Source organism: Pinus tabuliformis, chromosome 6 (genome assembly GCF_031772625.1).
Source record: "Pinus tabuliformis cultivar Carrire ecotype Pingquan chromosome 6, CPIR1, whole genome shotgun sequence".
In the NCBI taxonomy this organism is placed as follows: domain Eukaryota; kingdom Viridiplantae; phylum Streptophyta; class Pinopsida; order Pinales; family Pinaceae; genus Pinus; species Pinus tabuliformis.
In genome coordinates this window covers 1322214669-1322236350 of record NC_142292.1, presented here as the reverse complement: position 1 = coordinate 1322236350, position 21682 = coordinate 1322214669, and the positions used below count along the sequence as shown (strand labels likewise).

General features: G+C 38.0%; 1 protein-coding gene across 1 annotated transcript; it reads left to right on the top strand.

Moving 5' to 3' along the window:
* Nucleotides 1–2327: 2327 nt before the first annotated feature.
* LOC149263484 (7-deoxyloganetin glucosyltransferase-like) lies at nt 2328–5790 on the top strand. The gene is made up of 2 exons (XM_089426343.1): nt 2328–2928; nt 4657–5790. Exons 1-2 carry the CDS (start codon nt 2451–2453, stop codon nt 5580–5582), a joined length of 1404 nt encoding a protein of 467 aa, XP_089282469.1. The 5' UTR covers nt 2328–2450; the 3' UTR covers nt 5583–5790.
* Nucleotides 5791–21682: the final 15892 nt, after the last annotated feature.

Sequence of the window (21682 nt, the reverse complement as noted above, 5' to 3'; positions counted from 1 at the left end):
AGCTCATTCTACAATCTAGTATGAGAGACCTATGTAAGTGTGTCATGTCCTCAAAAAATAATAAAAATAATTTTTGCTAATGTCAACCAAAACCAAAAAGAAAAAAAATTAAATAACCATATAAATAAATAATTAAAAATTGTCAAGACGCCCATTCTACAATGTATAAGGGACGTGTAAGTATGTCACATCCTCAAAAAATAATAATAATAATTTTTTGCTAATGTCATCCAAAAAAAAAATAAAAAATTAAATAACCATATAAATAAATAATTAAAAATCTAGTGTTTCATTTTCATTCTACTTGTTTCTTTGATATTTCACTTTCACTCTTCAAGTAGTAAATAAAATATTTGCATGTCTATCTTAAATAATATAATTTTATTTAACTTTATAGAGATAAAGTAATTAAAAAAAATTATATTTCTCTTATAAGTATTTCAATATAAAACTTAAACAAATTGTTCAAATATCCATATTAACTAACATATTTAAGTATGAACTCTCTCTATCAATCTTATGTGTGTATTAATGTTTACCTTAATAAAATATTTCAATGTTCTAAAAGAAAAAATAATTAAACATAAAATAATGTAGTTACCTCTTAATAAAAAGAAAATATGCAACTCTTTCTATTTTTAACATAAAATATTAATAATGATAAAATATTCAAAAATACAATATAAACAATGAAAAATTATTACTTTAGATCTATTTTAAAAACATATTTACCAAACATTAAAGAATAAATCTTATAAATCTTTTTTAAATTTGAAATTTAATCCTTCTAACATCTTGATATATACGCAATTAAAATAGATATATAGTAATTCTATATATATCCCATCGTTCAACCACACTTTGGAAAAAGAAACCCTCTCTGAAAGTGAGAAACATCTGAATAAAGTTTAGATTTCATGCATCAACCATATAATTTTTACTGACGCAAAACTGAAAGTCGTGTAACCCTTATCATCAGAAAAGTACTACCTTACGTTTTCAATTGATTTTTATGTGGAGAAGGTGCAACGACCACACGGAGCTGGGAGACGTGTTCGAACACTGATTCAGGATAATATTGGACCATCTTCCTTCCAGGATATTATTGGACCATCGTCTTTGAAGATGATACAAATATTTCTTAATGAATGTATGGACCCAAAATTCGCTATCATTCTGACATTTTTCTACGTTAACGACCGATGGATCTGTGCAACTCCCATTTAATAAAATTGCCGTAAGTATCTGGTCGAGATCCCGGGTGGTAGGGACGGTGCATTAATGACATTTTTCTACGTTAACGACCGATGGATATGTGCAACTCCCACTTAAAAAAATTGTCGTAAGTATCCGGTCGAGATAAGGGGGCTAGGGACGGTGTATTAATGACATCCCCACCCGCGTTCGAATTGATAAGCGGGTAGGGACGGTGTATTAATGACATCCTCACCCGCGTTCGAATTGTGAGTTATCTCCCCAGGTTCGAATTGTGAGTTATCTCTACTCGGGTTTGAATTGTGAGTTATCCATGATTGAGTTGTTGTCTGTGGACGCAATCATTGAAGTGATATTTAAAAAATGGGAAAGATTAGTTTTTTTATTAGTTGTCTATAATGTGATTTTTGGAAGTTTTTCTGAAGAAATTTATTGGAATCGCAAGTTTGATAGCTAGTTTCTGCACAATCAAAGCGTCCGAGGGTTTTCCAGGGTGCTGAATCCAAATATGCAGTTAAAAAACCATTCTAACTGCAACAAATGAAGATTTAACGTCAATTTCTTTGGCCGGATTCCGTCACCGGAATCTCCAAAAAGTCGCACTATAGACACTCCTTTTTTTTAGAAACATTATGAGCCCTCTTTTCTTTATACATATATTACAAATGCTACATATATTACAAATGCGTGTCAGAACTACACATCCACTGACACATCCAAATATATTAAAAGCCATCATCAAAACAACATATACTGCTGCAGCAGCTCGCAGAATTCTAAACTGACTGGGACAACATATGATGCTGTAGCAGCTCGCAGGATTCGAAACTGGCCGCGGGTGTGTAGTGATATTCAACTATAATCAAAGGCGGCACCCTTTATCTGGGTAATATCTTCCATTGAACATGGAAGATTCAATGAAGAATAATATTCGAAGTAAGAATTTTGTTTGGAAACAAACAGAATTTGATCGATATGGCCTGTAATCAGACTCCATTCATACGGTCATCGTCATAAGTCGGTCTTCCGACATATTTGACTAAACTTCAGATTAATAAATTCTCCCACCATTTCTCCAGTCATACGGTCATCGTCATAAGTCGGTCTTCCGACATATTTGACTATAACTTCAGATTAATAAATTCTCCCACCATTTCTGAAATGCATAAACTTGGAAGACCAGCCATTCAAGTACAAATACTTTGAAGCTCTGGGTTTTGCTTTTGTTTGCAGAGATGGAATGTAGAAAATCTCATGCACTGTTACTCCCATTTCCTGCTCAGGGTCACATAAATCCCTTTATGCAGCTGGCCAAAATTTTCATCTCTAGAAATGTTTTAGTGACCTTCCTTAACACAGATTTCAACCACCAACGCCTCAATCCTAAGTCTTCTGATAAGATCAGATTCGAGAGCTTTACTGATGGCCTTCCACCAGATCACGGCCGCACCCTCAACATTGCCGAACTCTGCGAGTCCCTGGTGAAACATGGCCCTCCCAAAGTTGAAAGAATTGTTGAAAATCTGAAGCATTCGGCCATTAACGTTCCTCCCATCTCTTTCATTGTTGCAGATGGTTCTCTCTCTTTTATGCAGCAGATCGCCGACAAATATGGCATTCCGAGGGTCGCCTTCTGGACACCTAGTGCTTGCGGTTTCTCTGCTTATTTCCATATACCTCTGCTCATGGATGAAGGTTACATTCCCGTCAAAGGTATCCAAGCCTCCTTAGGTCTTGTGTAGAATTTTGTAGCAGAAAATGGTTAAAAAAGATAATGAACTTTAAAATTCCATTACTACGAGGAAGATTAGAAACCCACCCAATGGATGTTCCATTAGTATTCCAAGCCATGTGACAAATCGTTTCTCACTTCGAATCAGGTGGCCCAATAATTGTTGCAGGCGCGCCATTTTCAGTTGTTCAAAAGGTCATTCTAATGATTTTTCTATTATTTTAAGATTTCAGTTCTAATTGGCAGATTTTCAAAAAGTTATTTTGATGATGTAATAAATTTAAAAATGTCATATTAGTTTTAGATTGTAACTTATAAATATTATTGAGATTGTAAATTTTCCTTGTTCAAAATTTTCAAGCAGTATTCAAATTTGATTCCTGTCAAAAACCCTACGCCACCCTGAAGCTCAATGAATACTCAGTAAGAGCAGGTAAAAGATAATCACAGATGTGAGATTCTCGTGGGAAGGATTGTTTGATAGTAAGCATTTCTGAGAATTTTCCATAGTATCCATATTTCAGAGAGGTGGAGGTTTTGAATTGTCAAACGAATTAATCTGACAATAAATTATCCAATACGTTTTGAATGGTTAACTGAATTCACTTTAGAACAAATTGCCCAATCATAGTGTGAATCATACAATAGCTGGCTGTTTCCTCTTATTTTGTCCGCAATTATTAAGTAGCTACATTTTGTCGCTTGCGCTGAATGAACTGGTGATTTTGTTATGTAACTCAAAATGGGAAATAATATCTGGCATAACGGAAAATGTGTATCGAGTGTTCGTCGTGTTCAACTTTTCATCCATTACATTCCGGAAGGCGGACAAAGAATCCCTTGCGTATTCAAGTTTGTATCCCTAATGGGCTGCTAAAGGATAATTGATAATCTCTCTAGCTTTTGGTATTTGGTGTTCTTTTTCAACGCGAAAAAAACTTGATACCTCTTTGTACAGAAGGTCAGCGATCTTATTTTGTTCTAGGTAGATATCACCAAATTGGATGTGCTGGAAGAAATGAAGCTTAACAGGATTTTTATCTGGCCCAATCTATCATACCGTTGGCACAACCATATACCTACAATCCCTCAAACCCCAGCCACTTTGCAGCAGTTAACACACCCCACAAAGCTATAACCTCTTCTATATTGTTAGTGCCTTTGCCTCCTACCAAAAATGATAAGAGAAACTTGGACTGATTTTAATAAAAACTCCACATCCAATTTTCTCTTTTCACATGCTCCATGAAGAACCCCACAAAGAATAGCATCCATATATATTTAAATCTAACCTGACTATTTTTCTCCTTCCTCTTTACCGGTGCAATCTCATTAAGATATGGCACTGCTTTTATAACATCCTCACCCACTGAAACTGATTTACAAGGTTTGATCCACAGGCATCTTTATGTCAACAATTCTAGAACTATTTTGGAATCCTACGAACTATTTTGGAATCCTACTGAAATGGGGAGGTCACCCATTTCAGGATCCTGCAGATCCGCAATCGACTTAACCTCAACCGATTTGATCCTGAAGTGTGCTCAGATTACTTTTTCCAAAGATTTACCCATTCGCCATAGTCAAAAAAAAATTTATTATAACCTGCATAATCCTGTAGCCCAAAAGAATAGCTGTTATAGTTTTTCCTTGTACTAATCCTCTACATTTTTCTTCTACTAATCCTCGGTGATTAATCGTTTGAACAGAGGAGAATGACAGCCATGATCAATCCAGGGACCAAATCATCTCCTGTATTCCTGGAATGACAGAAGTCCGATTGAAAGATCTGCCCACCTTCCTGACAGTAGCAGACCCCTCAGATTTCATGTTACAATTCCTTAAAAACGAGGCACAGAACACGCTGCAGGCTTCACTGGTTTTGCTCAACACTTTCGACGATTTAGAGGGGCCGGTGTTGAAGGACCTCAACAATAAATTGTCAGGTAAAGTACTGTCAATTGGACCTCTTTTACTGTCGGCAGGGGAGACAACAGTGAACACTAACATATGGAAAGAGGAAACTTGGTGCCTTGATTGGCTGGACAGACAGAGAGTATCGTCAGTGCTGTATGTATGCTTTGGTAGTATTACAGTTCTCTCAGATGTGGAATTGATAGAGTTTGCATGGGGTTTGGAGGCGAGCAACCAACGCTTCTTGTGGGCTATCCGACCCGACCTCGTACAGGGGCAATCTGCTGTGCTGCCTCGGGATTTCATGGAGAGATGCAAGGACCGAGGCTGCTTTGTTAGTTGGGCACCGCAAACTAAAGTCCTGTCTCACCCGTCTGTGGGAGGGTTTCTGACACATAGTGGATGGAACTCGACGATTGAGAGCATAGCCGCTGGCGTTCCCATGATTTGTTGGCCTTTCTTTGCGGAACAGCAGACAAACAGAAGATTTGTTGATCGTGTCTGGAAGGTGGGACTCGAGATGAACGAGGAGGTTTCCAGAGAAAATGTGGAGGCATTGGTGAGGAAACTGATGAATCTGGAAGATGAGGAAGTGAAAATTATGAGGAAAAATGTATCGGAGCTAAGGGAGAGAGCAATCATAGCAGGTCAGGTTCCCGGATCGTCCTACAAAAACATGGAGATGTTTTTTCACCGGATGCTGCAGGGAGCCTCATCATGATTGTCAGAGATACATTTCACTTCTCCATTTCTGTCATGTTTGAAATTACTATATTTGCAGTTTTGATTTCATTTACGATGTAGTTATTATATCTCTGTAGTCAAGGATTTATTTGTATTGTTACTCTGCTTTATATTTTATATGTTTATATATAAATGATGTAATATTAATTTTAAAGTTTTTAATAAAAATCTATTCTTCACCGTGATTGCCAGAGATCCATTTCACTTCTCCATTTCTGTTATGTTTGAAATTATAATATTTGCAGTTTTGATTTCATTTAGGATGTAGTTATTATATGCCTGCTGTCAAGGATTTATGTGTATTGTTACTCAGCTTTATATTTTATATGTTTATATATAAATGATGTAATATTAATTTTAAAGTTTTTAATAAAAATCTATTTCGATACGAAAACGTACCTCGTAGGACTAAGAAATGACGGGGATGATAATATTTTTCTCATGGATTTAACCATAGTAAAAATAGTAATAATGATAGATATTCAGTATCAATTAGCTATGTAAAATCTACTTGTAACATTCAAGAAATTTACTGGTAGATTGTAGTGTGCATGTTACCAAGTTGGGCATGGAGGGTTGTTGTAGAAGGTTGTAAGATTGCAAGAAATCTAGGTGTAGATTGTAGTAGGCTTGTTATCAAGTCGGGATGGAGGGTTGTTGTAGAAAGTTGTAATGTTAGATATCGTTTGTTTGATGGAATAGATAGATTAATGTATTACCTATGCTGTTTTTATATAAGCTGGGATGCCTTCTATGTATGAGTTGAACACGTGGATCAAAAACGGTGAATTGCTCTATAGTTAATGGAGTTTCTTTTAAATGAGTTGAGACACAACTACATATATTTAGTATATTTGGGCATAGTTGTATTGATCGATTATGTAGACCAATATAACCTAGGTAGACTTGGGACAACCTAAGTAGGTTTTTGATATTTAGGTGGACTTGTCGCAACAAACTGTATTTTTAAGACATCTTTTGAACGACAAAAAAAATCTTGTCATAAAAACTTACTTTTTATTTTAGTTATTTTACATTAAAATTTAATATCAATATAAAATTTAAGACAAAAATAGTGTGTTATAAAGATATTTTTAGGCAAAAATTTATATTTAAGACAAAAACACTTTAAGACAAAAATATTTTAAGACAAAACTTTATATTTAAGATAATGGCCACTTAAGACGATGATAATAAACACAAAACCCATTTAAAACGGTTTTAAGGAAAAACTTTATATTTCAGAAGAGATTAAGACAAAAACACTTTAAGACAAAAATATTTTAAGCCAAAAACACTTTAAGACAAATATTTTAAAACAAAACTTTATATTTAAGACAATGACAATAAAGACTAAATCCATTTAAAACAGTTAACAATTAAGACAAAACGATATAATTTAAGACAATATTACCTAACAGGTGCAAAATTGATTATGACCATGTTCACTAAGTCTGTTAGCTTGCATGCTCCTACTGTCTCGTGGCTATAGGAGGTTTCTATTTCACTTAATATTCACACTAGCCTATATAAAGACAACGATTTGTTGGGCTCTTCCTTTTGGGGGTAACCAACTCTGAATAACGCCACAACCTTTGCTCCCAAGATTTCTCAGACATCAATTCCTCTTTGTCCCTTGGATCAGAGAAAACTTGATAATTATATTTTAAATTTTTTAAAATAAATATTCAAATCGCACGAAATTTAATCATACCAATTTCTTTCTTTTATATTATTTTTTTTCTCATTAATCATTTTTAATTAAACACAAAATTGGAATAGAATTATATCTGAAATTTTTATTAATAATTGAATAAATTAATAAATTAAAGATAATTTAATTTCAAAACAATTACAATATCCATGCCATATTCTAAAAATATAATAAATAAATAGATTAAAATTATTATTTTTCGTTGGCGTAATTCATAAGGATTTTAACTTTTAATCTCATACTTTTACATAATACATACTAACAAGGTGATTATCAATTGAGTTATGCTCTATGAGCTAATTTTATTTTATTTTTAAATATGGGAAAATCTTTAAATTACTTCAACTAAAACTGACCAGAAATTGGATATGATAAAAAAAAATTAAATATTTTCTTTTTATATATATTTCAAAAATATACATAAAGAAATAAAAAAATAAAAAAAACATCTATATATGCATTTTAAAGCTTCACACACACACACACACACATATATATAAAATGCAGTTTAGTATTTTTTGATTTAATATTTTGGTAAAGATTTTTATCTATTAATTAGAAAACCATGAATTAATTATTAAGAAACCAAGTAATATTAGTAATTGTTATCATTTCAAACTAGGGAATAACAACTATGTGATTTATCTTCCTCATTTAATAGAGAGATATATAAATAAAATATGAAGGAGGTTGAAAGAGTACCTCTAGCATAAACTTAAATTTAACCTAAAAAGTCATTTTCATGCCCCTATAGTCACCCACATTGGAGGTTAACTTAGCGTACCTAGATGACCCATCACTATAGGTTTGTGGTGCATCATGACTCATTTCACTCATCGATTTTGTCAATCTGAAACTACATGATTTTATACTACACCTCACTTTTTATATTTCACGATTATTAAAATTCATAAGTTTAACACTTATTGAAGTATGTAGATCATCATTCCATACAATTATGCCTTAACATAACCAATATGAAAATGATAGGAATGAAAGTAGTGTTATAGAATCAACAACCTAACTGGCCTAAATATTCAAATGTGTTACAACCATGTGAAATATAGTCTCGTATAGCCCACAGAGGTTTGGTCTCGTGGCCAGCAGAAAATCTGTTAAGTCGTCCGTGCCGCTGTGCAAGTCACGAGTTTGAGTCTCGTCTTACTTGAGGGCCGTTCTTGGGGGTTGGGCAGTTCCTCCTAGAGGTTATAGTGGCATCTGGTGGGATTCGACCTCGTGTAACGCGAGTATGATACCACCGCCGTTGCCTATTCTGCTAGTCAATAAAAAAAAAGAAATATAGTCTCATATAGCACTTCAAAAATTATAAGAGCACACAATTCATACAAACCTATCCCAAAATTTCTTATTTGATTTACTATCATCGATTGATAGAAATAGTAAGTACTCTCGTATGCATGAAATGTATGAAGAGTTAAGTTAAGTGAAGAAAAGGAAGTTAAATCTGATATGAGAAGTCGAGTGAGTGAGGGCTAAAATGTTAATGCCTTGCCAAGAAAAGTTAAGTTAAGGAAAAGTGAAATGTTGCTTTATGTTAAAGTGAAGTTAGAAAAGTTTAGTTAAAGTGTCAAGTCATAGTTTGCATGAGGAAAAGAAAGTTAGAGTTTGCATGATTCCATATTTAGAAATTTTAGTGCTTATATACTCATGGTTGACACGATGGATGTATATGAGAGAATAATTAATGAATAGAACTTCTTTATTCAAGAATAATCTTGTGTACTTACTTGTATTGTGTTTGCATGTTTATCTCTGCCTCTAAATAACCAGTGATATCATATTAAGGTTTCAAAGAACCAAAGGAGTTAAGAAGGTCATGAGCTACTTCCACTAACAGCCTTGGCTATTGTTAGTAGCCTAGAAATCGAAGTTTGCATCCATTGGTCCATAAGTATAAACTAGAGCTTGTTGAGAGTTTGTAAACCCAACTACTAAAAGATTAGTGTGAATATCCTACAGAGCCGCCACCACATCAAGAGCAAAGAGCCACCACCACTGACCAAAGAAGTAGTCTCCACTGTAAATTGTAGCCATGAGCCTCCATAAGAATCTGCGTAGAAGAGCTTAGAAAAGTTGCTAGTAGTTGTTGGGGGCCACCGTTAAAGTTAAGGCTAAAATGTTTAGTTTTAAAGATAATCAAGTGTGTGTGACCTTCATTTCTAGAAGGCTGACATAATAAGGAAAGAAGGAAAAATACAAAAGAAAGACGATAGTCATGGGTCACAAAGAAAGACTAGAGAAAAATGTGAAAAGAAATTGAAAGGAAGAGCCAAAGTTTTTCAAACAGATCATAGAGGTTCTCGCAATAATCAGGGCATTTAAAAGACAAGTAGATGAAGTATAACAATTTGAGGATGACTTGACCAAGATAGATCTGCTAACACTTCCAAAATTTACTAGTAAAAAATTTAATTTTTGGGAACTATCAAAATGAAAACTTTCCTTCGATGTAAAGAGTTGATTGGGTATAAATGTAATAACCCATATGATGAAGTATGTGATGCCTTAGTATTGGATATTATAAAACATGCATTGGCTGATAAGTCCTTGTGCAAGACAAAAAAATCTACAACTTCCTAGGAAGCATGGAAGACCCTCGAACTAGAATTTGGTATAAAGGAAGGTGAGATAAAGAAGAAAATTGTGTTACAATATGTTCCATGTGGAGAAATCACTTTTAACCATGGTGTTGGATGTTCCATTTTTTTTATTATAATTAATCTGATATTACATTAAGTATTCAACAAGATTTCGTCAATTGTTACATCCATGGTCTTTTGTGTAGCTAATATGGAATTCTCTCTCCAAATTGTAGCTTGGTGGAGTCTGTTAACACCCAGGTTGTTCCCTATGACTCCCTAGGGAATACGGCCGGGGTAACCACTAACCAATCTTTGGATCACTGTTTCTAGCCAAACTGTGATCAGAGAGGGCTCTCTCTTTATGATTTGTAACTGTTTATGATAGGGTTTTAGGCTAGCTATTATGCACAGGTTTTGTTTATGTTTTGGTTGAAGAATTTCCTTCAGATCTCTTGTGATGTAATATTCAAAGAGTCAAGTATCATTGGGCAATGGAGTCTGTAGCAGTAGGTGTCTAGAAATCTTGAGATGAACTGGTGAAACTTACAGGGCCGTTTGGATACTTCATAGAACAGATTTTGATTTATAACACGAACAGGAAAAACAAGCAGTGAGAGCATTTAAGGATTTTCACTAAATGTTTAAGTATTTTCACCAAACTGGTTATGAGAAAAAGGATGGATGTCTCAGGGGCAAAATTGAATCCCTGGGAATATCTATCACTGTAAAAGATATAGTTTTAAAGTGCAGCAACTAAGAATTACACTTCTTTTACTGTATCTGAAGAAAACATGGATAATAGCTCAGTTTGAGTTCAGGGTAATCGGTGACTAAATCCTGGAACTATTCTTCTACTTTGCTATTAAGTGTAAAATATTTAGACAACAAAAGAGAACAAAAGACTCGAAAACATGTAATACAGAGATTTAAGAAAACTTATTGTTTTATGAAACACTCTGGAATCCTGCAACATTCACCATTCATCACAACGCATCAAATACACCACGCTTTGGAAATTCCATTCTTCCTTTGTATTAGTTCTCTGAGAATTTTTACAGCAAGTGAGAGTTTCAAAAGGAAAATCACAACAACCCCTTAAGCTTCTGTGAGGGGCCAATATATACTTGCGATTGTTTACAAAAATATCTGAGTCCTGAGTTATCTCAGACTTAATGTTCTTACCAACTTTGAGATATTATTATCAGAAATTTATTACAGCATTGAATACAAAATAAAGGCGCTTTAATGTTCTGTCAGAAGATATTTTGGCCTTTGGGATCTGCTGAGTTGGTTGAGATATTTTGATTAAATGCTGGAGAACCCGACTTTATGGCTTGTGCGCTGTATGCTGTGTTTGTCACCTGTGATTGTGACTGCTGCAGTGGTGAGAGAATAGCTCTGCTGAGTTGGCTCAGCTTCTGCCTCTTCCTTGTAGATTTTATTCATCAAAATTGTGCCTGCGTATGACTGCTCATGTGCTGGAGAAAAAACCAACCTCATGGGTTCGGACCTGATAAGATTACCTGTGTCAGATTCCTCCACTCTTCCTGTGTGGGCAATTGGTGTCTTATGATTGCCCCCATAGTCTCATCTGCCTCAGTATACTTAAAGAAATTCGGTGGTGTATCAAACAGATGATCAATTTCATTCATAATAAAAAACAGATTATCCACCCTATCATACAGATTCTGCCCCGATGCTGGCCCTGTGTCTGCTGAGGTACTGGGCTGTTTTGCAATTTGTGCTACCGCATGGGCATCAATCCTTTTGTTGTAATTTTCTAGGGTGAGCAGTCTTCCTACACTGCTTAAAATGCTGGGGAGGCCTCTGTTCTGTAATGCCAGGAATCTGTCCAGGAATTTGTTGATTTCAGTCTGCATGTCCTGTGTTCTCCTCTCCAGTGTTCCAACTAGGCTTCTTAGTGTCAGGACTCGTTTAACTACTGAGATTGTTTCAGTCCTGTTAGTAATTCCCATGGCAGCTAGTTGAGAGGTAGTTTTGTTATTTAAAACATTGACCATTCTGCTGGCAGCATCTGGCATGTGGCCAAGGCTTGCTCTTGCTCTGTGTATTTCCTTGTTTGCCTTGGTGATGAGTGCTATTTGCTCATCCATAGTCTCAATGTACTGCCACTGATTGGTGATGGATCGACCGATGTTACTCCAGAGGACTGCCTTTAGTTCTGCTGTTACCTTCTCTAGTGCAAGCTCTTTTTCTAGTTCAGCTATTCTCTTTTTTAGAGCTTTTATCTCTCTCTCCTTTGTTGCTTCATTCTGCTTGCTTCTGTCGAATTTTTCATTCACCTTGGCCAAAGTCTTCTTGACTTCATCAAGCTCTTTCATTTGGGATTCAAGAATTTGGATCTCAGCTTGTAGCTTCTGCATATCCAGACTGGGAGTCTGTCCTGGTGTTGGTGTAGTCGTTGCTGTAGATGGTGCTGTAGTTCCCGTTTGCTGAGGAGGAGGAGTAGTTGTTGGAGGGACTTCCTCAAGATAAATTATCACAGGAGAAGGCTGGGAGGGTTGGCCCTCTTCTCTTTGCTTCATTGCTGTTTGTAGTGTTGCCTTTGCAGCTTCTGATTGTCCTAGCTGGTCTTGAGTTCGAACCAGCTCCTTGTACAGGGATACCAGCAGGTCTGTAGTATCCTTTTCCTGCCTTTGCTGGGCAACCTCATCTGTTTGTGGATGGATGGTAGCTGGGAGCTTGATTTTCTTTCTTAAAGCCGCCATGTCTGCATCCCTTATCTTCAGGAGTTCTTGGATACCCTTAACATCTTTAGGATCATGTCCTATTTCGATAATTACCTCTTCCAAGGACTTGATCCTGTTGTCCTTGGCTTGTGATGATGCTCTCTCCAATTCCAGCTGAGAGGCTGTATTATCAAGGCTGCTCTTCAATTTGTAGTTCTCCAATGTCTCACCTGCCAAGGAGGCATACACCATTTCACCAGTTTGTTTATGTAATTCAATCTTATCCATAGGGTGTATGTCTTTGGCCAGAACCTCCATGTTGGTTCTTAGGTAATCCGAGGTAGATTGAGGATGCAGTGTTGTGGGCATGAAGTGACTCATGATCATCTTGCCTTCACTTACATCAAAGGCAGACATGAGTCTTTGCTGATTTGTAGGAGCCAGGTTCAGCAAATGATCGTACAACCGTATTTTAATAGGATCACTCCTCCTCTTAATGTCAATAAATTGTTGTTTGATGCTTGACTGTCCTTCTCTGTGCTGGCTGGAGGAGCTGACCTCTCCTCCTATAGCTCTATCATGTTCATGCTGAAATGAACTGGCTGAAACTTCTCCACTGGGTGGGCCCATGCCCATTGCTTGCCTCACTGCTATGTCATCCTCTTGGGAGTCATTTAGTCTTTGTCTTTTCTCTCCCCGATTAATGGATGAAGTCAGGGGAGTCTCTCTATCCCTTTTCCTGGTTAAGTCCTCCTTTTGTGGGGTTTGGAGGACCGAGGTATCAACAGTAGTTTCTGCTCTAGGAGGCACCACTGTCTGAGCCTGTTGCTCAGTGGAGCTTGGAGGATCAGTCACTTTTTCTTGCTGCAAGGGCTGCTGTTCACTAAACTGTTCCTCTTCCTGTTGCTGCCCGAATTCCTGCTGCTCCATCTCTTCTTGCTGCTGTAGCAATGTGTCCACTTGTTCTTCTGTCAATGGAGGTGGCTGTTCCACCTGCTTCCCTTTATCCCTGCTTGCTGTCTGTGGTGCTTTCTCGGCAGTTTGCTGCTGTGCTGTTGATGATGTAGCAGCTGCTCCAAGTTGCTTTTTGTAGGTGAGGGGCACCTGTCCACAAGTTTCCAAGTCAGCTTCCTTTTGCATATTTCTAGCCTCTCTCTCAAGTAACTCTTCATTAGTAATTTCCTCCTCTAGGGTACCCTCCTCCCAATTTGATGCATTGGCATACTGTTCAATCTCGGGTTGTCTCTTGTGTGCATAGCTACCCAATTTGTATCTAATCCTCCTGAGGGAGATAGCATGGTTGGGGTCATAGGGTATCCATTCAAAGCTGGTTTGCAGTCTGAGGCCTCCCAGGATAGTGTTTGCCTCTTTCCATCCCTCTTCTTTCTTGTTATATAGGAAAGGACCCAGCTGGTTCCTTACCTTCAACTGTGACTTCTTGTTGTTGCTCTGAAAATGAAGATAGTCTGAGTTCCCAAACTGTCTGAAATATTCCAAGGCAAAAAGCCTCATGGGGACATACCTTGGCAACCTAAATGGGTTCAACTCACAGCCATATATCCTGATGACTGTGTGGTTTTGGTAGAAGTACCAATTGCCAATGCTGTAGGACTTATTCAAATGGAGAATTCTCCTCATGTCATCAGTTAGTCTAGGAGGAGGAGTACCATGCAATACTGTCATGACTGGATAGATGAATAAGTCAATGAACTCAGTGTATGTGTAAGGTGATACAGAGGTATGATGAAAAACAGAAGTCCAGAACACAACTGACCTTGGAATTCCCTGGGCATTGAGTGGCTTCAAAGGAACAGAGAAGGTGGCTGGCTGATAGAACAAGAATAGATGGTATATATATGAAGTATACCTGAATAGTCTTTCCCTCTTCAAGTTCATAAACTGCTCATGGATTTTATCTGCAATGTAGGTTGCATAGTCATAATGTACAACTGGGGGTTTACCAGGAGAGAATATAGACAGCATTGCCATTAGGCTATCATCCACATCCTCTATCCCCCTGAATCCTAGGACATAACTGATTAAATCCACTAACATCCTGCCCAAATCATTCAAGTAGTGATACCCAATAGGAGGGGTTCTGACTGATTCAGAGCCTGGTCTTACAAACAACTGATTGATTTTAATGATTTGGTCATTTGACAGCTTGGTCCCTTTGTTTATCAAATTCTGCATAAAGAGGGGAGTCAATTGCTTGGCAGTTTGGAAGTGCAGCATTCCATTTATACTTTCTGGGGTAATCTGGAACAGGATTGAGCCTGTGGGGCTGATGACAGCTCTTTGGCTTGGGTCATAACATTCCTGGCAGCTGTAGATGAGTTCTGGCATAGGATTTACTTGGGGAAGGTTGTAGATGGGTAAATTTGAGTCCCAAATTCCCAAGATGTCTGCCCCACTCAGGTGCTGGGCTTTTAACTCATTCATCATCTGGATATTGTATTTGGTTCCCATAGGGAACCAGTCCAGCATTTGGTAATCCATGTCTCCCAGGGCTTTCCATGCTAATTCCTGGTGAGGAGCATTGAGGGGCTTGATATTTAGAGCAATAGGAGTCTCCATAGTTCTTCAAAGTGCAACAATTGTAGGTGAATAGTCAAAATGGAAGCAACACAGAATAGAGGTGATTCTCTGTAAAGACAGTTTGTATTTTGGACACCAGAGGGGAATTTACTCAACAGCAATTGAAATACTGTTTGTTTTTTAGGAGCAGAGCTTCTCTTAAGGTCTGACTATGTCCTCTTTTTACGGGTAAATTAGACCAACAAGGAATTTTCCGAGAATACGCAGTGAGTATTGTTTTTGGGTGAATTTACCGGAATTATGGCTCGGCTGGTGTTTTTCGACTTCACAGTGGCAAATGTGGACTTGCAGAGGGAAATGGGCGGTGTAAATATAGTTTTTGAGGTGCCTTTATCCTTCTGAACAAATTAAAGTTCGATAACAGTTGTATGGAGGGCAAGACAACTGTAAATACCTGTAAATTGGCGAGCAGAGGTCGAGCAGGTGTGCACGGTTGCTGCTGAGGAGGTCGCCCGGGTTAAATCAACAGGTTGGCGGAAATTCGAACGTAAACGGTCATGCAGGGAGAACAATAGCGACAGGAGTGAAAGTGGGAAAAACACGGCTTTTTTGGGTAAATATGGGTTTTTTTACCATTTTGGCGCTTTTTCGTGATGACGTCAGCATGACGTCATTGGTGGGTCACGGTGAGGTGACGTCAGCTGACGTCGTCGGGTGACGTGGCAGTAGATTATTGGTCCAAGGGGCGATGAGGTGGCACCCACGTCAGCGGACAGGTGGACGAATGGCAGAGGTGAGTACGAGCGGACGCGACGTGGCGATGAGTTAGCGGAAAATAGGTGGCAGTTAGGACCGTAGCGGTTACGGTTAAAGCTAACCGCTACGGTTTCTCGGGGCGGTTTGGGTACGGCGCCGAAGTTGTCAGGCCCGGCTCCGAGATACCTCAGTGCTTGACGCGTGGAGAGGCCCTGACGTGACGCAACGTCAGCATCTCGGGCGGTAAAGGACAGCAGTGGGAGCCGCTCCGATATTGACGTGGATCGTCAGATCTTCGGGCCTTGATCCGACGGTGGGCGGAGTATGGAGGTGCTCGGGTTATATGCGGGCCGGGAACTTTAGGTTTTGTGGGTTTTTTTATTGGTTTTTCGAATGATTTTTCATTTAACCAATTATGCGCTAACCCTTTGGAAATGCGCCAGAGGCGGGTTTTCGACTTTGGTAATTTTTTGCAAAGGATTTGAAGGCGGAATAGGGCTTTATAAGGGTTTTCCAATGCAAATGGTGGTTTGAGGAGCAGTTTGACTTGCAGCAAGGGGGAATGGGATGGGACAGGTTCACCAAAGTGACCAGATGTCACTTTGGTCCCTTTTGAAGAACATATGGCTATAATGCCAAGGGGAGGGAGTATATATAAGATTTGGGGCTTTATACACCTTAGTGTTAGTATTATTAGGGGAAGGGGTAAAATAGGGGAGCTATATAGTAAAATTAGAGGTTAATATGAATGAAGGGAGCAAATGAAAGGGATTTTACTGAGTTTATCTGAAATTGACTTGGTTTTGAGAGTAGATCAAAATGAAAAGATTTTAGACAAGAAATGTGGATTCTGAATGAACTAGAACCACCATAAAACCATGATCTCTCTTCATAAATCTCAGCTGAAAGAAAGGGAGTGTTAGTAATGGAATAAAGGGGAAGAGGGAAGTTAGTCATGCTCCTTGCTGTGATATGATGGAATTAACCACTTTTTCTATTGATAGATTTTGCCTTGGCAAAACACCTGTTGACATATGTGTAATGGTGAAAATACCCTTTCTGCAACCACAACTGCCTACCCAATTATTTCCCTAGCATTTTTTGTTTCTCCATAGAGGGTGCATTTGGACTTGCAAACCCTTACTTGCCTTTTCTTTTCTTTGGCTTTTTCTTTTTTCTTTTCTATCTACTTCTACCCTTATCTCTTCCAAGGTCCCAGATTAAGCTGTTGGGAACCTTTGCTTCTCTACCTAAACTACTTGTCTGCCAAGATTAAACAGTTTGGACAGACTTCTTTCTCTATTCTATAACTCAAAATTGAACACATGGCATGATCCAGATTAGACTGTTGAATCATCCACAAAATTGAAATAAGGTCCTCAATACTTGAAACACTTTACCCACCTCTTGCTTTCTAGGAAATATGGGATCTTTGTGATACCAAAGCAGAGCATATTTGGCCTTTCTCTTGCCAATCATGAAATATGAAACCTATTGGTATAGGTATCCAACAGTGGCTCCACATGGGGATGGTTTTTCTTTTGAAAGACCAAGAACAGCAGGTCAGATTGCCTTGTTCCTTGACTGCCCATCTTTGTCTTTGAAATCTGCTGCATGTATGTGTCAAAATAGTGTGTTTCTCTTTTGGAAGACCTCTGATTCTATTTGCCTTTTACTGCTTGGTAAATCACTTGGGAAAACTGCTTTTTACAATCTAAAACAGAAAACAATATGTACATCTGCATATATACAAAGAATCCTTAGGTTCTACTCATGGGGAATAGTCAAAGTAGTGCTTCAGCATCCTGCCATTAACAGGACCTTCATCCAAGTCAGTTTCAGTAAGACTTTTGAGGAAATAAGTGTTGTTACCTTGTACTGCTTGGACAGCAAATGGTCCTTTCCATAAAGAGTCAAACTTTCCATGTTTCCCTTTCTCTTCTCTTCTTGCATCCCACTTTAAAACTTTGTCCCCCACATTGAAATCTTCTGCTTTGGTTCTTCTATCAAAAGCCATTTTCAGTTTCTCTTGTAGTATCTGCACTCTGCTGAAAACTTGTTCTCTGGTCTGCTGTAAACAAATTATCTGGTTAATCCTTCTTTGCATGTCATTTGGCTCTGCTTGGCTTTCTTGCAGAAGTTTCATAACCGGCACTCCTAGTGATGAAGGAAATCTGGCCTCTAATCCATAGACTAACTCATATGGGCTGGTCCCAATTGATCTTTTAGTTGTTAGTCTGTCTGCCCATAAAGCATTTACTAGTTTCTTATGCCAGTTCTTTTTGTTCTCTTCCAGCACTTTCTTTATGATATTTATCAAACTTTTGTTTGATGATTCAGCAAGGCCATTTCCTTGAGGATAGTAAGCTGTAGAATGGCCCAAAGTAATGTGAAATTTATGGCAGAAGTTCACCATCTTCTTGGATCTGAAGGCAGCAGCATTGTCTGTTATTATCTTGTCTGGGCAGCCAAATCTAGCCAGTATATTGTTTTCCAAAAACTGAATGATTACTGAGTCATTTGCTTGTCTGCATGGGGCAGCTTCAATCCACTTGGTGAAGTAGTCTGTTGCTGTTAGAATCCATCTGTGTTGCCCTGAAGATGAGGGATGAATTTCCCCAATGAAATCCAAGCCCCATTGTTGGAAAGGTCTCTCTGTTGCAATGGGCTTCAAAGGAAGTGGCAGCAACTGTCTTTTGCCTTCAAACAGTTGGCATTTGTGGCATGAGGCTGTAAATTTCTTAACATCAGAGAACATAGTAGGCCAGTAATAACCAGCCCTCAATATCTTGTCCACAGTGGACTTCCAGTACAAATGTCCACCACAGTCTCCAGCATGGAAGTCTTGCATGATATTGTTAGTTTCATTCTCTATTAGACAGTGCAGCAAAATACCTTCATGGTTTTTCCACAGTAGATTTTCATCCATCACACAAAATCTAGATGTTTTCATTTTTAGGAACCTACACTTAGTTCTGGACAGTCCTGGGGGAGCACACAGGTTTTGTAACACATAACAGATATCAGAGTACCAAGGAGATTGTTCAAAGGCTACATTGATCTTTGGAGTCGCCAGCTCTGTTTCACTGTCCAGTTGGTTAATGTCTAAGGCTTGGAAATTTGCTTCTGTCATTAACTTGGCCAAACCTTGTCTTTTTATCAGCTTTGTAGGCTTTATTTCAATGTCAAATTCTAGTATATTGGCAATCCATTTTCCTCTCCTGCCCTCTAAGTTTTCTTGGGTGAGAATGTCTTTGACAATAGGACTTGGTACATAAGCCACAACATGGGAGTAAAGGATGTAAATCCTAAAGTCTTTAATAGCCTTGATCAAAGCATAGGCTTGTTTTTCCATTATTTGATACTTTAGGGGGGCATCTCTAAGAGCTCTGCTGAAAAAAGCAATGGGCTTTTCATTCCCTTGGTCATCTTTCTGCAATAATACAGCAGCAATAGTATGCTGGGAGGCAAATGAGAAAATAATAAAGTCTCTGTCAAACTGAGGATTAGTTAACACTGGGGTTTGAGTCAAGGCCAATTTTATACTTTCGAAAGCTTGTTTTGCTTCAACAGTCCATTTGACCTTTGAATCTTTCTTTAGCATATTGTTTAGTAATCTGATTAATTCTGCTAAATTTGGGATAAACCTTCTTAAAAAGTTGATTTTTCCTAAGAATCCTTGCAGCTCCTTGACATTCCTTGGGTGAGGCATTTGTAGGATAGCTTGTATCCTATCTGGATCAATTCTTATGCCATTTTTTGAAATAATATGCCCTAGAAGTTTCCCTTCTTCCAAGCCAAATAATGACTTCTTGGGGTTTAAGGAAATACCATATTTCCTGCATGTTATGAAGATCTGTCTTAAATGTTTCAAGTGTTCTTGGTCAGATTTTGAAAAGGGTGTTAGATCATCTAAGTAAATGACCAAGAAGTCATGAATCTCTTTTGCAAAAGCAATGTCCATTGCTCTCTGAAATGTTGCCCCTGCATTTTTCAATCCAAAGGGCATTTTCACATACTTGAAAGTTCCCCATGGGGTAGTAAATGCAGTTTTGTCTTGATCATCAGGGTGTACCAGGATTTGATTGAAACCTGAGAAACCATCCAGCAATGATATCCTTGAAGCCCCTACTACTCTTTGGAGAATGTGATCCATTTTGGGTAAGGGGTAGTTGTCTTTGAGTGACACTTGGTTCAAATTCCTTAGGTCTACACAAAGTCTAATCTCACCAGTTTTCTTTCTTGTAGGGACCAAATTTGAAATCCACTCAGAAAACCTGATTGGTGCTATGATACCAGCTTTGAACATTTTCTGTAATTCTTTTTCAATGGAAGGAAGGAGCACAGGATTGATTCTTCTCAATTTCTGTTTGAATGGTTTTTGATTAGGCTTGAGGGGAATGGTATGCTGGATAACAGAGGTATCGTATGACTTTAGATCCTGATAACCCCAAGCAAAGACATCTTGGAACTCTTTAAAGAGATCAATATATTTGGGTTTTTGATCAGGGGGCAAAGCAGCAGATAGCTTTATTATTTTAGGCTTGTCAACAGTACCAATGTTACATTCTTCAATTGTTGCATCTAATGGCTGCATCTTTGGTTTCCTGGGGACATCATTTGAGTCAAAAATGTCCTCTAGTGGGGTAAGGCCTGCTGGAAGGAAATTGTCTTTGAGTTGTATGATTTCATCTTCAGCGTTGCTCACCTCTTCACAGTCAATTTGGTGAATTTTCTGAATGTTTTCTTTGTTGAAAATGGTTGGACTGAGTAATTGTTTGGCTGTTCTAGGTGACATTGGGTGGGCAGACTGTTGAAACTGTAATTGTGATGGACTTGCTCCATCAAATATTTGTGATTGACTTGCTGTCTCAAGCTCAATATTTAATCCTGTGAACTCTTGTTGCAAGGTTAAAAAGTTGTTTATTTGCATGTCATTCTCAAATACTTGCCACTCTTTGACATTGTTTGGAATAGAAGGCCTATATTTGACCTCTGCCGTGAAACAATTGTTGGGTTCTAATGGGAATTTGAAGGTGCTGGCAAATGTTGCCAAGCTGTGTGCATGGAGATTGTGGCCCCTTGGAATTTTTGTGATAACAAACTCGGAGAAAGTCTCTAATATTTCAATTACAGCAGACCTATAGGACCTCAATCTTTTGTCATTGGTAACAAAATTTCCTTTCACTTGTTGAATTACTAGATCAGAGTCTCCCATGATGGAGAGTTTAGGAGCCTGTAGTGATTTTGCTAGCTTTAGGCCCAACAGCAGAGCTTCATATTCTGCCATGTTGTTAGTGCATCTAAACTTCAATCTGTAAGCCCTGCCTTCTGCATAGCCTTTCTCTTTGTTATGTATCCATACTCCAGCTCCTGCCCCTAACTTGTTAACTGAGCCATCAAATTCTAGGGCCCATAGAATGTCTTGCTGAACAGGAGATTTAAAATTCTGTTCATGGGATGGCAATGTGAGCATGAGTTGAGGTTTCTTTTCCCGTTTGTTTCCTAGGATAATTTCATCATTTGTTTGACAATCTTTGACAACTAGAGGAGGGTTAATGTGTATTGTTGGGCTGATTGAAGTTTGGCAGGTGCTACTTGTTTGATCAATGTTTTGTTCTTGTATGAGTGTTTCGGTCTTAATGTCATTGTTTGAGAGGCTTACGCTGTCATTGAAGAGGATGAAGGAGTCTATGTCCGAATGGACAGCATATATTGGAAAATTTTGAGGCTTTTCTTCACTGCTGACCATATACTTCATGAGTGTTTCCCTATA